At 39.1% G+C, this 18,872-nt stretch overlaps 1 protein-coding gene across 2 annotated transcripts in view; it reads right to left on the reverse strand.

Moving 5' to 3' along the window:
- Positions 1-18,872, reverse strand: part of DROSHA (drosha ribonuclease III) — a 70,481-nt gene that overhangs the window by 7,332 nt on the left and 44,277 nt on the right. For both annotated transcript variants that reach the window (XM_066186590.1, XM_066186578.1), the window contains exons 20-27: positions 17,105-17,164; positions 15,051-15,150; positions 12,637-12,739; positions 9,608-9,678; positions 8,484-8,528; positions 5,548-5,705; positions 3,866-3,971; positions 182-323 (exon numbers count right to left, since the gene is read on the reverse strand). In XM_066186590.1, coding sequence (XP_066042687.1) covers positions 182-323; positions 3,866-3,971; positions 5,548-5,705; positions 8,484-8,528; positions 9,608-9,678; positions 12,637-12,739; positions 15,051-15,150; positions 17,105-17,164 — 785 coding nt within the window. The remainder of the gene's footprint in view (positions 1-181; positions 324-3,865; positions 3,972-5,547; positions 5,706-8,483; positions 8,529-9,607; positions 9,679-12,636; positions 12,740-15,050; positions 15,151-17,104; positions 17,165-18,872) is intronic.

An 18,872-nucleotide genomic window follows, 5' to 3' on the forward strand; every position in this document is an offset into this window, starting at 1 on the left:
ACATCAAAAATGTAAGCTAGTTTTCAAAAATCTGGCTTTCAGAGGTATAGGCATACTTCATTTGGAAACCTCAACATACATTTTTAATAGTGATTTAGGGGATTTCTAATGGCTTTCCTTAACAAGCCCCAAGGAAAAGAAAGTCATTAAGTACTAAGTTATTATAACCAAATTAACTCACATTCCAAGAGATCAGCCAAAGTCTTAGTTCGAAGAGTTACAGGTCTTTTTGTCTTGTCATTAGTGATGGCAAACTCTTGCATGCCCAGCTCTTCTGCCACCTTGGCCTGTGTCCTGTTGTTCACCAAAGAACTTCTCAACAGCTGCAAAAAAAAGAAGTTCCACTCCATAGTAACAATTACCAAAAACAAACTACCAAACCTAGGAGAGCTGAGGAGAAAAAATTACTTTTATCCTTAAGGTTTCTCACTTCTCTCAGTTTACTGACATCTTGATTCAGGACATCTCAAGTGATTTATATAGAGCCACACACTGTCACTCTTCTACTGGTGATTTTTCTGTCTGTTTCAATTCTTCTCACCCATCTTTACTTATTCTACAGACACATTACTTCTGTATATATGTCATGCACATAAAATACTTGTTTGTGAGCTCACTTGCAATTATGTACCATCTCTTCATGAGTCCTGTACTTTCTCAGCTAATCTGCAGTTTCCTAGTCTAGGTAATACACTGTTGTATATATTTTTCCCACATAAAGTGTATGTAAACAATATTCTGGAGTCCATGGAACAGTCCCCAGTGTCCACCAAATAACAAATAAATAGGTGGTGACTGAAACAAATGCACATTAAAGCAAGATAGTTCAGTGTTTCAGAATGAGCAGATGAGGAAGCTGCTCCATTCCTTTAGCCAGAGGAAAAAAATATACAGATGGACAGCCTGTACGTACCATTTGCTCTGCTAAAAGGCAGCACAGCTGAGCCAAAGCATCCTGGACACAGACCTGCCCAAACATGTTCCATATATGACAATGTCCAGGATGTGTCATGAAAATACTTAACCTTGGCTCCAGACAGATTACTTATACACGGAGCTCTAACAAAGGCACCGAGCTCCCACACAGCTAAAAGGAGTGTTTTGGAATTTTAGGGAGAATTTCTGAACTTTTGGCAAGGTCAGCATTTTTCCTGCTTGTTTGTTTTTTTGCTTTAAATGGAACAGCATTAAAGAAGTTAGAGATACTGTAGGAGGTAGGGGTGAGAAGAAAAGAATGTCTCTCTTTTCCACAGTTTATGTGCAATCCAGAGTTGAGAAGCGGCACACACATTTTTTTCCTCTCCTTGTCTTCCATATCACATTTGCTCAGCTTATTAGATACAAGTTATATGCTACCTGGCTCCAGCATGTCAACTGAGCTTACGAAAAATCAAGATTTATTTGTTGCACTTGATACTTCATCTCTCAGAACAGATAAATAAAGAACAGTATGTTCATAATTTGTTTGTCAATGATGTATGAAGCAGATACTCACAACTAGATCTTCGTAAACTAGGCAAACTGCAGATAGCATTACCTGCCTCCCTAACCTTTGTTTAAACTCATTTACTACTTGTTCCTTTTCAAAATTCTTTCCTTTTACGTCCTTAAGATAAATAAACTATACTTTCCTCAACAATATCCTAAGTACCCAAAGTACAATATCCTAGTATCTGACCTATGAGAGAGAAATTCAGTGTCCCATGACAAAAATCTGTTTCTTGTAATGGGAGAGGAAGGATTTATTTTGTTGTGTTTGCAGGCTATTTATTTTGATGGGACCCATAATCATGATTAGTAGTAGTCTCTTTGCATTAATCATGTAAAGAAACAGCAACATATACACTACCCAGTGAATTAGAGATAGAAAAAAAAACCCCAGTTATCCTCTTAGCACTGTGGTTATCAACTTGCTCTGCATTAGAATTCACCTCCTCTACAAGTGTGATCAGGCAAGAAACTCAATTCCTCTAAATGATACAGAGGAGAAGACACAGCCCCTGTGCCTTTCTAGCAGCTTTTTTAGAGTTAGTCTCAACAATGATAACACACAACCTGCATCACTGCAGATGCTGTGACACATGAGATGCTCAGTTGGAGTTTGACTCTAACTACAAAGCAGGTTTTTTCCTAATTCTTCCATCTTCACCCAACCCAGTGAAGATTTATCCATAATCCAGTACTGGAGAAGCTGTATCTTCCAACAGCCAACAAAACGTCAACTTCTTTCCTGGTACATTATCTGGCTATCTCAAAGTATGTAGATGAGACTATGTTCTCCTTTCTTTATTCTTAAATATAGTTAATTTACAGACATCTCTCCAAAAGCAACCACTCCACACTGGGAAGCCACTGCATTCAAGTGGAATCCTTGACCAAAAATGCCCTTAACACAACAGACACCATTTAGCTGATGTTCTACTATTACTTCAAATGTAAGTATGTTCCAAGATGACAGGAAAGAGCTTAGTGTTTGCTGTTTCTCTTCATACTCCACTCTGTCAGTCTCCTTTCTCATGTCTCATTTCATTTGTCATCAAATTTAAAAACATTTTAAGACCATTTTCTTTTTCTCTACATGCACATCTCCAGAGTTCAAATTTTATTTTTGGCCATTGCCTGCTTCTTCATATCTCTATGCGTTTTCAGCATTCACTCCACTCTACAGTTTTGTCTAAAAACTGAAGTGTGCAACTTGCGCTTTCCAACTCACTAATCATTACAATAAGTAACAAAAAGACAATGTTTTGAGCATTAACACCCATTAACAGCAACATTTCATGTCCTCCCGGCCAAAAAGTTCTTGCAAGAGTTATGAAACTATGGATGCCTACATTCTTAAAAGTCATGTAGAAAGCAAAAATCCCCACCAGGCTTTATATCCTGTCTCCTGAATGGTGCAGAAGAATCCATACAAACGTAACTGAAACTTAAGAAATAGTGAAGAAAAACTCAAGTTACTTTTAGTCACAGCATGTAATTTTTTTTTTCTTGTAAACAGCTTTAGCCCAAAAGACTCAAGAATCATATTCTTGATAACACATTGCCTGCTAGAGATTTAGCATTGTCATCCCTTTATTGATCTGAGGAAACCACTCTAAAAATGGGCTACTTCCTAACTTTAACAAGAAAACTTGACTCATATTCCTGACACATGTATTGCTTTGCTGTTCAAGTAAACTAAAAAACTTTACTAAGTCCAAGAAAATTTGTTATTAGCAAAGCCACAACTCTCCAGCTGTAGGGCTAAATGAATCAGTCAGGAAAAAAACTACTCATACCATCACACTGTGTTTAAAGTACTGTAAATTGTTGAAAGATCCCCAAACTTAGTTGTTCAAGCCCAGATAAGAGAGGCTAAAAGGCTATAGCAATCAACAGATGACTATAACTACAGTAAAATTAAATTCAAAAGCTATCCCAGGATTGAAGAAAAGAGGAAAACCAGACCAAAATAAATTGTAAAAACTTTTTTATCAGGATGTATAACCCTGCCTGTATGCATGTTCAACAGACCAGAAGTCAGGAATAAGTAAGTCACATGATATATCTATTTAAATAAATGGTTTAAGACACCCATCTTTTAACAAGAACTAGTCTGAGCCCTCAATTTCATCGCTGACATCTTTAAAATTTTTGTTCCATTTCACAGACTGAATAGAAATTATTGCAGTGGGCTCATAAATCACCATTTTCTATTCATTGCAGCACTCATGACTTAAAATTAACAAAGCCTTATTAAGAGCAGTGGTTGCTGAGGCTTCTTTTATTAATCAAACTCAGAACAATTCACTGGCTGCTCCGATAATTTCAGTCTCCATCCCACTCTTGTGCTGATGGAGAATATGACTGATGGCAGTCTCACCGTTAAGTGCCCTTCATGATGATCAGGGAAATGTATGAATAAATACTCTGTGGCTACCAACTGCATTATGGAGTCACCCAGGAATTCCATCCTCTGGTTGTGGCCTCTGAAAAATGAGACATCAATGCAGCAAAATCAATAAGCACTCAGTGAGGAATAAACCAAAATCAGCATGCACACACAAATGAAAATGAAGAGTGATCTGAAAGTGAGACTTGCTCATTTCCAAACACATTTAAGACAATTTTTCAGTGTTAATCAGGTGAGATGAAAACACAGCTCATTACTGTAGTAACACCAACTTAGAGGCAAAAAGCAAATCGGGATAGCTACAAATAAATGCTATCATTAGATCACAGAACACAGACTAAATGAAGGAGAAAAGCAGTTGACATCAAATCTGTAATAGGACAAGATCTCTGCCTCAAACTTGTTCTAAGGAAATGAACTAATGAATGCAGTGACTTCAACAGAGAAAAATGTCTGTCCATTCACAAGAAAGAAAAGGATCGGGGTTTAAACTCATACAAGATCCTGGAGAGGATAACCACTGACATGAAGTTTAACAAGGGGAAGTGCCAGATTCTCTGTCTATGACAACCCCAGATGTGTGTGGGGAATGAGAAGCTGGAAAGCAGCACTGGGGAAATGGACCTGGGGGTCCTGGTCTATGGCAAGTTGAACACGAGCCAGCAGTGCCCTGGCAGCCAGAAGGGTCAAGTGCGTCCTGGGGGCATCAGGCACAGCATGGCCAGGCAGGCAAGGAAGGGGATTGTCCTGCTCTGCTCTGCACTGGGGCAGCCTCGCCTTGAGTGCTGGGGACAGGTTTGGGTGCTACAATATAAAGACAACATTAAGCTGTTAGAGAGCATCCAAAGGCAAGCAAGTGTGATGGTGAAAGGTCTTGAGGGGAAGCCATATGAGGAGCAGCTGAGGTCACTTTGCCTGTTCAGCCCGGAGGGCATTGAGGGGAGGCCTCATTGCAGAGGGGAATGGAGGGGCAGGTACCAATCTCTTCACTTTCATGATCAGAGACAGAGCTCAAGGAAACAGCATGAAGCTGAGTCAGGAGAGGTTTAGGTTGGCTTTCAGAAAGAGGTTTTTCACCCAGAGGGTGGTTTAACACTGGAAAGGCTACCCAGGGAAGTAATCCCAGCCTGTCTGAGTTCAGGAAGTGTGTGGACAACACTCTCAGGCACACGGTGTGATTCCTGTCCTATGCAGGGCCAGGAGCTGGACTTGATCCTGATGATTCCCTTCCAACTCAGCATATCCCATAATACTGTTTGCTTGAAAACAGGGCCTGGCAGCTTTGCAAGCAACAGAATCAAGGGCTGTGATTGGACCAAAGAGCTTAATTTTACTTCTTTACTTTTCTCTGCCCAAATGTACCTCCAGGTATGTTTTGCTACGGTCTCAGGAGTGATACACAAATATCAGTCATGCAGAAAGCTCAAAATAAACACCAGGATTGGTCTCTAACACCTTCCACAGTCTTTCCCAAGAAAGTATTAGCTACTGACTACTGTCAGAGGTGGCATACTGCGCCAGGTGGGCTTGTGAACATAGCTGCTCTCTTCCAGGAAATTAATGTAACATAGTTTGTTTACAAACTAGGCAATCTGGAATACTCTAACAGAAGGGCCAACAGAGCTCCATGAGGACTCTTGCTGTGTACTCACAGAGTCAGATGGTTAAAGCCTACTGTCCTCAGAGTGAATGCACGTGCCAGAAGCCGAACATGAGTGAAGATGACTCCAATTGCCTCCTCAAACTCTGTAAGCTTTTGAAGAACTGGAGATGTCTCAATGAGTTGCCTGTCAGTATTGGACTCCTGCAGCTGCAAGAAAAATTAAGTGTTAAGTAATGACCAACTCAGACTGCTGTAGAAATTTTCAAAGAAAAGCAAGCCTTTTCTAAATCAAGGGCAAAGAATACAATGAATGAGTCCCGTGGAAAGTAGAACTGAGAAAACCGAGTTTCTTCTGCCTTTTTTGGATAATTACCACTCAAAGAAGAGATGAGCTCTGATGTATGCTTTCTTAATAGCTGAGGCATTTAAACACGTCACTTCCATGTCTCTACATGGGGAGGCACTGTAGCGTAATACAAACTTCCACAAAACATGTACAATTTCTGCATTTTCTAATATTATCACACTGTTTGCAACTAAGCAACGGATTCAGAAATTATTAGAATTGGTCTGGCAGACTGACAGCATGTCAAGACGAGACAAAACCCAAATCAATTTCTCCTACTTTCTTTAAGTATCAAAAATAAAGAATAAATACTTTGAATATGAAATTCAAGAGGGCACACTAACACAAGGAAATTAAAATTATTGCTTTGGGTCAATATCTTTTATCAGTTTCTTCTCTGACGTCCTTGATGTGATGACACTGTTAAATGTCTTTGTGGAGCTGAGATATAACTTAAGCATTTCCTCCACCCATTCTGAGCATTTCTGTGGCACAGTAATGCCTTAGAGGAGGTATTATCCAGAAGAGGATGCCTAAAAGAAAAGTAAAAATAACCATAGATTTTTAAACTGGCATTGAGATGATTTTTGGTTTGTTGTCTGCCCCTTTTCTATTAATTGATTACATTTAATTTGTCTTTTTTTCTGAACTGAGCATTCAGTTTACACCTTCATAGAGCTACATATTCTCGCACCAAAACCCCACACTTGGGTGATATTTTGGAGTTCAGCTGCATGTGGAGCTGAGACTGCTTTTTGCTTCCTCATGCACAGCCCTTTCTATTTACCTACACAGAATTTCTTCTGCTTTTTTAAACTCCACAGTGAGTCATCCTTGCATTCTCACAACCAGAGTGCAATTCTTCAGTCTGCTGTTGCCCCTGCTATCTGAAATAATTTGGTACTGTCAACAAACTGCCACCTCACTGCTCATCCTCTTCCCTAGGCTGTCAATGAGAACAGCCTATACTTTAGCAAAGATCCCGAGGGAAATCTGCTGGTGATAACCATTTCTTGCAAGATGTGGTCATTTCCCTGCTGTTCTCCATTTCTTATATTTCAGCCATTCCTTTAAATCTGCTAGGGACTGACATTTTTCACTGGAGTTGCTTCTTTTTATTGCTTCTTAAAAAAAAGAAAAAAAATTTAAAAGCCTTTCCTGACTGTCTTTCCAACAGCCTCTCAGAAAACCCAGCAGACAGCATCACCTGCATTATCACGTGCTTTTTTGTCTCCTAAAACTTCCCATACATCTGTGAGGCAGGACTTGTCTACCTGTTGACTCTTTCTAAAGAGTTCCTATGTATCCAGATGACCACTAATTATTTTTGGAACCATTTCAACAGATTTGGCTACCGCCAAATACACAGAACTGAAGATCTGTATATCTGTTATCTTACCCAGAGCTTTTGGATTTTTATTGATTGGGATCTTATTCGGCATATTGTTACAGTGATTTTTAGTAATTTTAAAAATGCCTTTTTTCAGGCTAGCTGTGCCCAAAGACCAATCTGAACTGCCTGTGTTTCACCTACAGGCAAAACCCCCTAAGCTGGTTTTGGGATGCGGAAGAAAACAATTTTCATCACACAAGTCAAGGTAGTGGTAAGAAATTATAAACTTCCTACACTGACTGTTGCCAATTTCTAGGCTGAGTGCAAGTCCTCTTTGTGAAAGCAGGGTTGAAAAGGTTAAAATAAAGTAAGAGAAAAGAAAGAAATTCAGAGTAAGAACAATCTTGTTTGGAGCTGCATGCGCCACCACACAGGACAGCCAGTGCTGAATCTCAAAATGTTATCTTCCTATTAAGAGTATTTCGTATTTACACTCAGAGGGATGTGGTTGTAAAAATTCTTCACCTGCACTGATTTGCTGCTGAAGATTTTGGCTGTGCACTCCCTGCTGTTCTTGCAGTACCCTTGCACACTCCTGCTTGCACTGAAGACAAGGAGCTACAGTGCAGAGAGGCTCTGAGACTTGCCCTGTGTCTGCCCAAGAATTCAGTAAGGGAGAATGGGCTAGGACATCAATCTCCCAACTTCCAGCCTCATAAACTGACAGCTTGTGAACTTGTATCCTTTGATAGATGGAGGATAAGTTAGCCTTCAGACATCTTCATAATTTTAGTGTTTACGTGGTATTAAAGTTACTGGAATCACTGAAACAGCCACACTATCATTGCATGGGCACACACACACAAAATCAAAATAGAATCAAATCAAAACTTTTATGGCATTCAATTAATGCGCCTTCCTGCTATTAAGGTTCCAGTCCTAATTTCAGGTTAAGAAAATATATTCATAGATTGTTTTTGCACCCTTTTCCTCTTCCTTAGAGAAGAAAAACAAGAAGCTGACAAAACATTACCTGTCACTGGATTTATTGTATAGGCACAGTTATATAACAAACATGAGCCAAGGAAAGGTGAATGCTTAATTCTCAGAGAGGCAGAAATTCACTACTTATTTAAAAACCCAACCAAACAAATCATAAACCAAACACAAAGGAAAGCATATATATATTCCCTTGGCTACTCTTTAGCACAATTTCTGAGATGTCACCACAATGGAGACCTATGGAAAAGCATCTCTGAAAATAAAACAGAACTGTGAAATTTATTACAGAAAGGGATACACTTACTTGGAGTGGGTGTAGTGGATAATTAAGCCATACATCCCGCAGGTCCTGCAAACATTGAGAGATGCCTTTAATGCTCAAGGGAGTCATTTAACAAATTCCACAGCACTAAATAAAATGTCATTACTTGAAATACTGAACTATTTCAGATGCTGACTCTGCTTATTGCAAATTCAATAGTGCTGGCAAACTAATTTTTAAAATCGTGTATTTGCTGTTCAAACTGCCTGTAGTTCTCCCAATTAGCTTGTGTCAAAGAGGTGGAAAAATCCTTGAACCACATAAAAAGTGGTTAAAGGAAGAAAAAGATTTGCTTAAGCCTCAGGACTAACTTTATTTGCAAGTACTCCTCAGTAGCAAGTTTGACTTCTCCAAAGGCAAGGACTGAAAAAGAAAAAAAAACCCACTTATTTTCTTCTATTTCATACAGGCCTCCTTCACTACAGCCACCGAGCAACAAATAAACACTGAGTTACAATAGGCTCCCAAATTATACAATAGGCTCCCTACTTTTATTTCTAATAAGCTTTGTCATTTCACAGACTTAGAGGAAGGAAAATAATATACAAATCATCCTCTCACCACGGCCTTGTGTGCTGTCCCAGCAGTGTGTACTTTTCTTCACCTTTATACACCACACATTCTAGCTAACAGCCATCTAAGATACAACCTGATCTATTATTGCACACTGTGCAATTGGGTAAATGCTAAATGAAACACCCTCCTATTTTTTTCTCCTCAAATATACGTATTTAAAATTTTTAGGGTACGATGATTTAATTGATGAAACAGAATAGTTGCTCCACATGTGCATCATTCTCTCAGAGCCTGACTCCTGGATCCGCAGCACCCATTTCTGTTTTCAGAGCTGCACTTTGAATGGAAGCCGTCAGGTTTCCCACACCACCCACCCTTCCCCACCTAAGCCAAGCACCCTAAAGTACACCTGACAAAACATCATAATTTTTTTTGCCTGGATCAGTACAGCTTGCTGTCCTAATTCAATTTCCAAGAACTACAGAAAACAGTATTTCTGTTTATTTGTGATCCTCAAGTAAAACAATGGACAGGAAAGCCCATCAAGTTATTTTTGAACAGGAAATCAAACCATGCAAGTACATAAATACCTTTTCATTGAAGAGCAAACGTCCAAATAACTGTTTTGCTTCTTCTAGGCTTCCTTCTAGATAAACAGCACCTACATGACAGGACCAATATGTCAAAGGTCAATAAAGCAATTAGTACCTAGAAAACTACTAAGCACGAGAAAGTCAAAGATCTTGGACTTCATCTCCAACACATTCATTTTTAAAAGCATGTTTTCTGTAGCAACACTTATTTTTTGGAGAAATTTAAAGCATATTAAACACCAGCATAAATCAAAAGTCACAAAATGCAAAAAAAATCCCCCTGAAATAAGTGTAACAGTGACAGAAAATAATACATCCAAACAGAAAGTTTAACCTAGATGCAATATTTTTCCAAAAGTACTCTGCAGGAAACAGCTAACTATACAATTGTGCTGGTTTCAGCAGGGATAGAGTTAATTTTCTTCACCCTGACTAGTACAGGGATATGTTTTCCATTTTTGCTCAACACAGGGTTGATAATACAGAGGTGTTTTTGTTATTGCTGAGTAGGGCTCACACAGAGCCAAGGCCTTTTCTACTTATGGTACTGCAACATTGGAGACGAGACTAAGGAGTGCTTGGGAGGCTGGGAGGAGAAACAGCCAGGACAGGTGACCCAAACTGACCAAAGGGATATTCCAGACTGTATGACATCATGCTCAGTGTATAAATTGCAGAGAAGGAGGCAAGGGTTATGCTCGGAGTGATGGTATTTGTCTTTCCAAGTCACTGTTACATGTGACAGGGCCCTGCTCTCCTGGAGATGGCTGAACAGCTGCCTGCCCATGGGAAGCAGTGACATGATTTCTTGTTCGGTTTTACTTGTGTGCACAGCTTTTGCTTTCCCTATGAACCTGTCTTTATCTCAACCCATAACTTTTCCAGTTTTTACCCTTCTGATTCTCTCTTCAATCCCACTGGTGGAGGAGTGAGCAAGTGGTTGCATGGGGCTTGGCTGCTGGCTGGGGTTAAACCACAATAACAACATTTCCAGCTAGGGAAACCCATGAAAAAATACATTTTGACAATTAGCAAATAATTGCCATTTATTCTACACTTCTGACAAGATTACACTCTGCACATAAACCATTACACTCTGCACATAAACCATGTGTCCGGACTACTGCAAAGCTCAAGGTCTTCCTGAGCTTCCTTCCTTATTGGTATCACAATAATTTATTTTCTGAATTGGAAACAGCATCTCTGCATGTCTCAGTTCCTGAAGATTATGTTTGTTTGTTTTTTTTAGACTTCACACACAGTCCTCACTAGCCCTCTCCACATGTCCATCGTGAACAAGCTCTGCAAAACTTGTTTTAAGATATTATATTTTTGGGTGTACCCTATATACTCTGTATCTGCACAGGCCCTTCTTAAATTTAGTATCAACATTTTGTCCTTTAATACGCTTTACAGGAGGGTTTCTGAAAAATCTTGAACTTGTTATTGTTAGCATAAAAGCAAATGGAATACACAGCTACATCAAGATCAGAGAGAAAGGGAGTGCCTGCTCCCACACAGGAAGAACATGGCTTCCTTGCCTTTCCCTTCCCCTTTCCCCTTTCCCCTTTGATTCCTCACTAGGTCAACTACTTTCTTTGGACTCCTCGAAGAACAGTTTGGGGGTTTATAAGACTAACTTTGCAGAGGAATATTATGAGAGCACAACACTTTTAAACAATTCCCAGGCAACCTGCTCAAACTTCTGTTGTTCATTTTCATCACAGGGACTTTGTGATGAAGCACCAGACTTTGTAAAACAGCCTTAAGTAGGAGTTCCAGACCCTACATATACTTTTATAGTCCCTTAACAAGCTCCCAGATTTTAGCTACAGCACTGACAAAATCTTATTGCTCAATTAACTTTCTGAACAGTTTTGTATTGGAGGTTAAACAGCAAGCCTGCTCTCTCAGCAAATCTCAATGCTTGCCAAATAGTTCTCATCACTACACTCTAGACAAGCTGAAGCCTATGAACAAAAACACAGACACATATCTAGTGTTCCTCTTCTGTTTGCTTTTTATTTTTAAATTAAAGATCAAAGCGTTCATGGAAAGCAAAACAGAGTTAAAAAGAAAACTCTTATTTCTTGATAAGAGGAAATGCAATCTGGCCCAAGGCAGAATGCACAGAACTGTTGACATCTAAGCAAACTATGATCTATTTTTCAAAGCAGGACAAAATGCTTTAGGAGCTTGTGTAGTACATAAAGACCTGCATCAGGGCTAAACCATTCCCATAGCTAGTAACTTGTACAGTACATCTCAATGAATATGGAGTCAAACCAGTGAGATTAACTTGCATTGTGTACTCAAACAAGTGAAGATTCATAAAAATATGCTATTTAAAATAGAGCTTGTGCAGATATAACCAATGAGACTTCCACCCTCCTGCTTGGTAACTGTGGTCAGGCCCTGATTTTGTCTGCAATATAAACCTACAGACCAGTGCAGCTAGTCACTAATCAGCATCTTAGCACCCAATGGCAAATCTGACACAACTCTCCTTCACCCTCAGCTAGAGGGCAGCTTATCACACCAGCCATGGCATATTGCCATGCTTTTTACCTGTAAGAAAAATGCAAGACTAAAAGGTCTTTGCAAATTCAAAGAAGGCTAGCAGGGCACAGAGGAAGTCGTCTGGTGACTCAGTTGGGAGTGCCTGATGCATTCAGAAAGCAAGCTGCAGTTTAAAATTCAGGGCTGAGGTCACAGGTCTGTTCAAGCACTATTGGAAGCAGTGAACATGCTTATCTTCTGCCAGGCCATGGTGACTGAACTGCTACACTCACACAGGGGGCAGCTGTCAGGCCATGCTGGCACAGGACAGGTGGAGTCCTGCAGTGACATGAAACAGCTTCACCTTCAGTGTGTGGGAGCCAGCATATGGAAGATGAGAGTTTCACGGTTGTACTGCACACTCATTGTGTTTATACACATGATATATAAACACAATGAGTGTGCAGTACAACTGCAGTACACGTTTGATACGTGTTTGTGTGCACACACAAGTGCAAATACGTTACCTATTAGGGCTTCAAAGCAGTTGGCCATGGCATGGCGGAGATCTGACTCTCTGCAAAGGTCTGGGCCATGAGCATAGAGCATGAATCGTTCCAGTTCCAGCTTCTGCAAAATATAGAGAAAGAGTTAAAACCATGGCTTTAGAAGTACAAGAGTACCAGTTTAGTCACTAAAGTTCAATTAACTGCCATCATGCAGCTACTAGGTTTGAAGGAACTATGATGTTTTTCTCCATAGTTTCAGTTTAAACACAGGCTAAAATGAAAAAATTTCCCTTGTTTATCAGAGGTAAACAAGTGGAGTGTGATACCACGGAAGAACTACAATTATCAACATAAAAGAAGCTAAAACAGAACAGTGAGGAATAGGAACTCTGGCAGACACAATCCATTGAACAGCTGGCCTTTTCCTCCAAGACCATCAACAGGTGGTGGCCTCTGGGCACTGCAAGAGAAGGCTCATATTTTAATCTGCAGTGCCACCTAGCTTCCTTCTTCCTTCTAAAAATGCATCACTAACACTCATCTGTTGCTTGAACTGTAGTTCTGCTTGCCAGTCAAAATCTCAGGTAGTAAGCCATATATTTGCTACAATACATGATAATTCTGCTACAGAAATGCAGGTAAGAACTCCTAGATTCTCTTTACATATTCATCTTTTTGACACAAAATCATTATTGGGATTTTTAAAGAAGAGATCTGTGCATCTCGCAACGTTTGTATGAGAATAGGCTCTTCCCAACTGGGTGTAAGTTTCTACTGATTAATTTCTTGTTAACTTTCAACTTCATCCTCCTGGAGTATATTTAAGAGGTAAAGTTGGAGACTAAGTTGTTTGACATGCATGGTTTAGACATGTTTCAGTTGCCAAAAAGTTTTCCACTTTCAATGAATGGCAGGCAGCCTGTTCACTGCTCCAGAACACTGTGAATTATGGCTTGTAGTGTTCCATCACACTTTATAATGCACAGTGAGCACTTGCTGTAGTCAACATAATAATAGAATATAAATTGTTTTATATAAAATTTAAACTTCTTACACTCATCATTTGATACTTAATTATGAACAGCATTCCACAGGTTCAAGAGACATTGAGAGGCTGAGAATTACATTAAGTGAACTGAATGCAACATGACACTGCAGGGGATAAAATCAGGAACATCACAGAAGACACATGAGAGGAACAAAGGTTAAGCTGGAAAACTGGGAATATACAGATATCTAATATTTACAGCTGTATCTAGTTTTTAAAACATCGCAATAAAAAATTTCAAAAATTGTCCTTCTATAATGATAAAGGCTGTGAACAGACTTGAAGAATATATGAGCTTTCCTGATGCAGGTTTAAAAATAGTAACATGAATTCAAATGTCAGGCAATATGTTTTTATAAACAAAGCCCTGATATGAAATGTTTCAATCAATTCATGCTTAGCTAAATTAATAAAGAAAGACATGAAAGAAAATTATTGTGTTCACTGCCCATCCTATGCCTCTCCTGAGACCTGAACAAAAAGATGATATGTTAGAAATCCTGCAGTTTTTGCCAAAATCCCAAGATTGGACATGCTTGTTTAGGGCACTGTGTGATTACAGAGAGGAAAGATTAAAAGAGCAACTTGAAAACTATCAGCAGTACGCAGCGGACAGTGTGTGCACATGTGTAGCATAATTAACTACATCAGTAAGCCTCAGACTGTTTCTTTAAAAAAAAAAGCTAACAAAATCAAGAATGAATAAGGGAATACCTATCTATTTATGAAGAGATCGAATCAACTTTCTGTACCGTAATACCACACACCAGTATCATATATAGAAATACAAAAAGCTCTGTTGTTCACAGAACTAAATTAAATAAAAATTCTAAGGCACCTTAATTTTTTTCATGAGATGACACAACTCTTCTCCAAAACCCTGTTTAATGTACTTCTGACTACTCTGACAGTCTGCAGTGGGCCTGAAAATGACTGCATAGGTTATGGAGCAGATGAAATTTTTCCCCGCATTTTTTCTATCTCCTGTTGCCACATTCTCCCTACATATTCATCAGAAAGTCCTCTTACAAAAAATATGTTTATAAGCTTGATTCTTTTTTTTTCCAACAAAGTTCTACTGTCAGATTCATTACTTGTGCAAATTAAAGGCAAGTATAGGCGCATCTTCAACAAAGGCTAAAAACTTACCTTTATGCCTGCAAAAATCACTTTTCCCAAAAGCATGGTTTGGAGAAAACACAAAGTTCTCCTTTATCTTTAAAATCTACTTTCAAACTGAAAAGGGCACCTGAATCCCAAATCTTGTACACAAAACACAGCAAAGAGAGTGATGTTCAAAGCCGGAAGCTCCCTCAAGAAGCAGTCCAGACACTCCTAGTATTCTACCCGTGGATGTGAAACACAGAGACACAGTGAGCTGTACCTTAGCAAGCATGGCCAGGTGTTGGTTCTGCACAATGGCAGTGCGGTATGTAGCTAATCCTCCCTCCTCCAGAGTGGGAAACAGGTAGTATAAGTGGACACTGGCAAAACAAAAAGCAAACCAGATGCTGTCAGCATTTGAATAAAGATGAATCACATACACCTGTACAAAACAGTGCTCTTCCCTCCGACCCTACTGAGTAATACAGGCTCCTTCCCAAAGTGGAACTCAGCTTGCAGTAAGGTAAAGATACAAACATTCAAACGATGCCCAATCCTATCTGACAGGATAGCACTGGCAGCAGAGGAGGAAGAGTGCTGTTCTCTGCTGGGCAGCACCTAAGGTCTAAATCCTTGCCCCAGCCTGCAGTTCCCTCATCTCAGGTTTCTAGCAGCAGCAGCAGAGGGTTCAGCACAGCTGACACCTAGAGGATGCTGAGGAATAAAGCACAAGGGAAGCCTCAGCTTTGAGAAACGCCATGCTGTGGGTGCACAGTGCCTTCAGGTGATGCTGCTGCCAAAAGGGTATCTATCTGCTTATACACGCCTCTTACAGTACTTTAAGAATGAAAACAAAGAACAGAACTCAACAGCCTGTATTTATCAAATGTGTAAAGTCATTATACAACAAACACACACACAAAAAAGAAAAAAAGGGAAAAATCACAGGTTTTAACAACCTTTAACGGTATTTGTCATGATGGTAGCAAGGTACCTCATAAAAACAAAACAAAACAAAACAAAACATTCACTGACCCCATCAAATTCAGAGTAATGAATAAATGATTTTGGATACTTTCATCTATGACTGTCTAACCCATGTCAAAAAAAGTAAACATATACAGGGTTTTCAACATTCCACAGTTAAGGCACTGTATGGCGCTAATTATTAAAATGTTTTATTAAGCCAGTACACAGGGAGAAAAATGCAGATGGATGCAAGATTATTTATGCACAAAATCTGCTATAAAACTTAGAGGCAATCTAATCAAGCATCGTAATTCACAACAGCAGACACCTGAAGTTAAGTGAGGTAGGAAAAAAAATCAGACTTAAATAGGTGCTTACAAACTCTATTGAACAGAAATGGAGCTCGTTTTTTTCCTGAATCGAGACAAAAGTTAGGTCAGAAAGTGAACTGATGGTTGATGAACAATGACAATGAAAAATGCAAGACATTTTAATCAGCAAGTCTTCCATCTTATCAGCCAGTACTGTTGTACAAGAGAAAAGGCCATGAGATTTAAGGGCAGTGGAGACCTTTATAGGCTAATAGTTTTTAATATCACGTAGCTAATGGCTAGTAGAGAACAGAGATATAAAGGCAGTTTTGCTGTTCATGTAACAAACTGGTTTAAAGAGCAAATTAGCAGAAAACAAGACCACACCTCTATTAAAAACAGTAGAACAAAGCAGGTGAAAATAGATTATAATCCTTATAATTGTGCAACCTGTTTGCCTCTACTAAGGTAAGGTAGAACAAAGGAGACAATGAATAATATGCCTGTATTGTTCACTGATTTCAGAATACTCAGGCCAGAACTGGAGCAATTTTTGATGAGCCATGCGGTTTTCTCATTACTTTTGAATAAACTGCATTTGTGCTTAACTATTTAAGCTGTTATGGAAGCTACAGCCCTAATTACTGGAAATAAAAGAACTGCAATACATTCAACATTACCCATAAATGCTTCTCCCTTGCAACTAAGCAAAAAGAACCCATGGAAACAAAACAGCATGCTAGGAAAAATACCTTTCCTTAAAAAAAAAAGGGTACAAAGTTCAACTTGTCTATAGCTGAGTAATCTCTAACTGAAATCAATTTGAAATTGCACTCCATGAAACAGAAAGTCTAGCTTTTTATTTTGTAATCTTTCTTGTTTTATCATGACCGCTGAAAGAATTATCAAGAGAGTTGTCTGCAGGTATGCAGGTCTAAATATCAGGCAGGACTGCAAACATACACACTGAAAGTAGACACTGAAAAGTTCAATAAACACAACGCTATAATAATAACAGACAAAGGTAAGAACTGCTGAAAAATTCCCCATTTACCTTGTTAAGAACTCCACCACAGCATCTCCCAGAAATTCTAAACGTTCATTGTGGTTAATCCTGAAAAAGGCATTTTAAGGTTCACCATAACCTAAGTTAACACATGCTGGTTATTTACACAACACAATTAAAACAGAAAAAAATCAGAGTTGATTGCTAATCAGTCATGTTAGTCATTCCTGCAGCCTCCCCCACCCTCTCTGGATTACAATCCTTTCCAAACAGAGTAACAACTGTGTGAATTGTGAAACTCATGAGTGACACCACCACCTTTGAAATGTTGGTATGTTCTGTTCTGAGCTATTGTTAGAGCTTCACAAAATGGGGAAAGGAAAGCAGACTGCTGCCTGGCACTGTAGTCAGGTTTCTCTGTCCATCAGAGGGCACCAGGTGATTGAAACAGTCTGTTCCAAGCCTTGTGCATGATACTAGGAAGCTCTACCTAATAAACATCAACACCTGCAGGGCAGGTTGACCCTGCAACAGATATGGCAGAGGGAGTAAGAACTTGGGATTTTTCATAGCACCTTTGAATGCCTTATTTTCTGTAACTTCCTCTGAGCTCAAAAGAAAAAAAAAATGGCTGTACCAGGAGATGAATCCAAAGATGCCATTAAGTTATTAGAAACTTTTATTTCCTCGGTTTTCTTTCATCACTGCTCCTGATTTACCTTTGTTTTGCATAAAGTTTCATTTCCTTCAAGCTGTCTGCCTGCTTATATTCAAAGGACTAAAAGGGCAAGCAGCTGAAAAAGAATGTGAGCATGTGTTTGAATTCAGACAAATTTCTGCTCTAGACATCAAAGCAAGTAAGCAGCACCATTTCTGATTTCACATATGATTGTAACAGAATCAAGGCTATTGCCATAGTATTTCTTTTTTTAATCCAGAAAATCCTTGTCGAGTGTTTGGCAGCTTTTATTGTAATTTTCACTCCCCCAACAATTATATAATCAGTGTATTTTCAGGAGTAGCAGGCTTTTGTTATGGGCTGAAAGAATTCCAGTACCTCCGCTGTAAAAAACAGTAATGTGTGAGCAAATCTACAACAACTCTGTGAAGCAACACAACTGAAAACATATCTCTGTCAGAAATGGGACTTTAAATTTTTGTGCTATTTCACAAGAATTAACTCAATTTAGCCTTATGTTATCTTTAGAGGACTGAAATAAGCTTGAAGAGAAAAGGGCTTGGTCTAGCTGAATCAGCATTTAGGGAACAGTGCAACAATAATTTATGCAGAATTAAATTTCTCCTAATCCCAAGCTTCTTCCGAAAGGATGGCTCTTGAAAGGTCTGGCTACAGCACCAGCTGACTAAAATACACACTGCCATCTAGTTCTGCGTTTAAGGGATTTCACATGCAACTGTTTCGGGCATTAGCCTTGTGAGCTTTGTTTATGCAACTTCAGCTAAATATGGTGCCCGTGGCTGTAAACCATCTTAAACCCTATTTATATGCACAGAATTCTTAGTGGTCATTTACGGATTATCGCATTACAGCATTAATGGGTTTTGCATCTGTCTTTAAATTGGAACAGTAAATCAGCAAAGCCCATGTTCAGCACCACATTCCTGTTAACAAGGTGCCATGCCAGGAAGGTACTACTGTGAGAAAACATGATGAAGAATCCAATTTATTGCACTGATAACAACAACAAGTCTTATTTTTTATTCTGCGGAAAGTAAAAAGGTAGTCTTTTAGTCCTCCTCATTTCAGGGATCAACAAAAAAAGATAGAATTATCTGTTAAAACCTTCCTCAGACA

This window comes from Chamaea fasciata, unplaced genomic scaffold (assembly GCF_029207755.1).
Source record: "Chamaea fasciata isolate MVZ Bird 193981 ecotype frontalis unplaced genomic scaffold, bChaFas1.0.hap1 SCAF_1, whole genome shotgun sequence".
Lineage (NCBI taxonomy): Eukaryota > Metazoa > Chordata > Aves > Passeriformes > Sylviidae > Chamaea > Chamaea fasciata.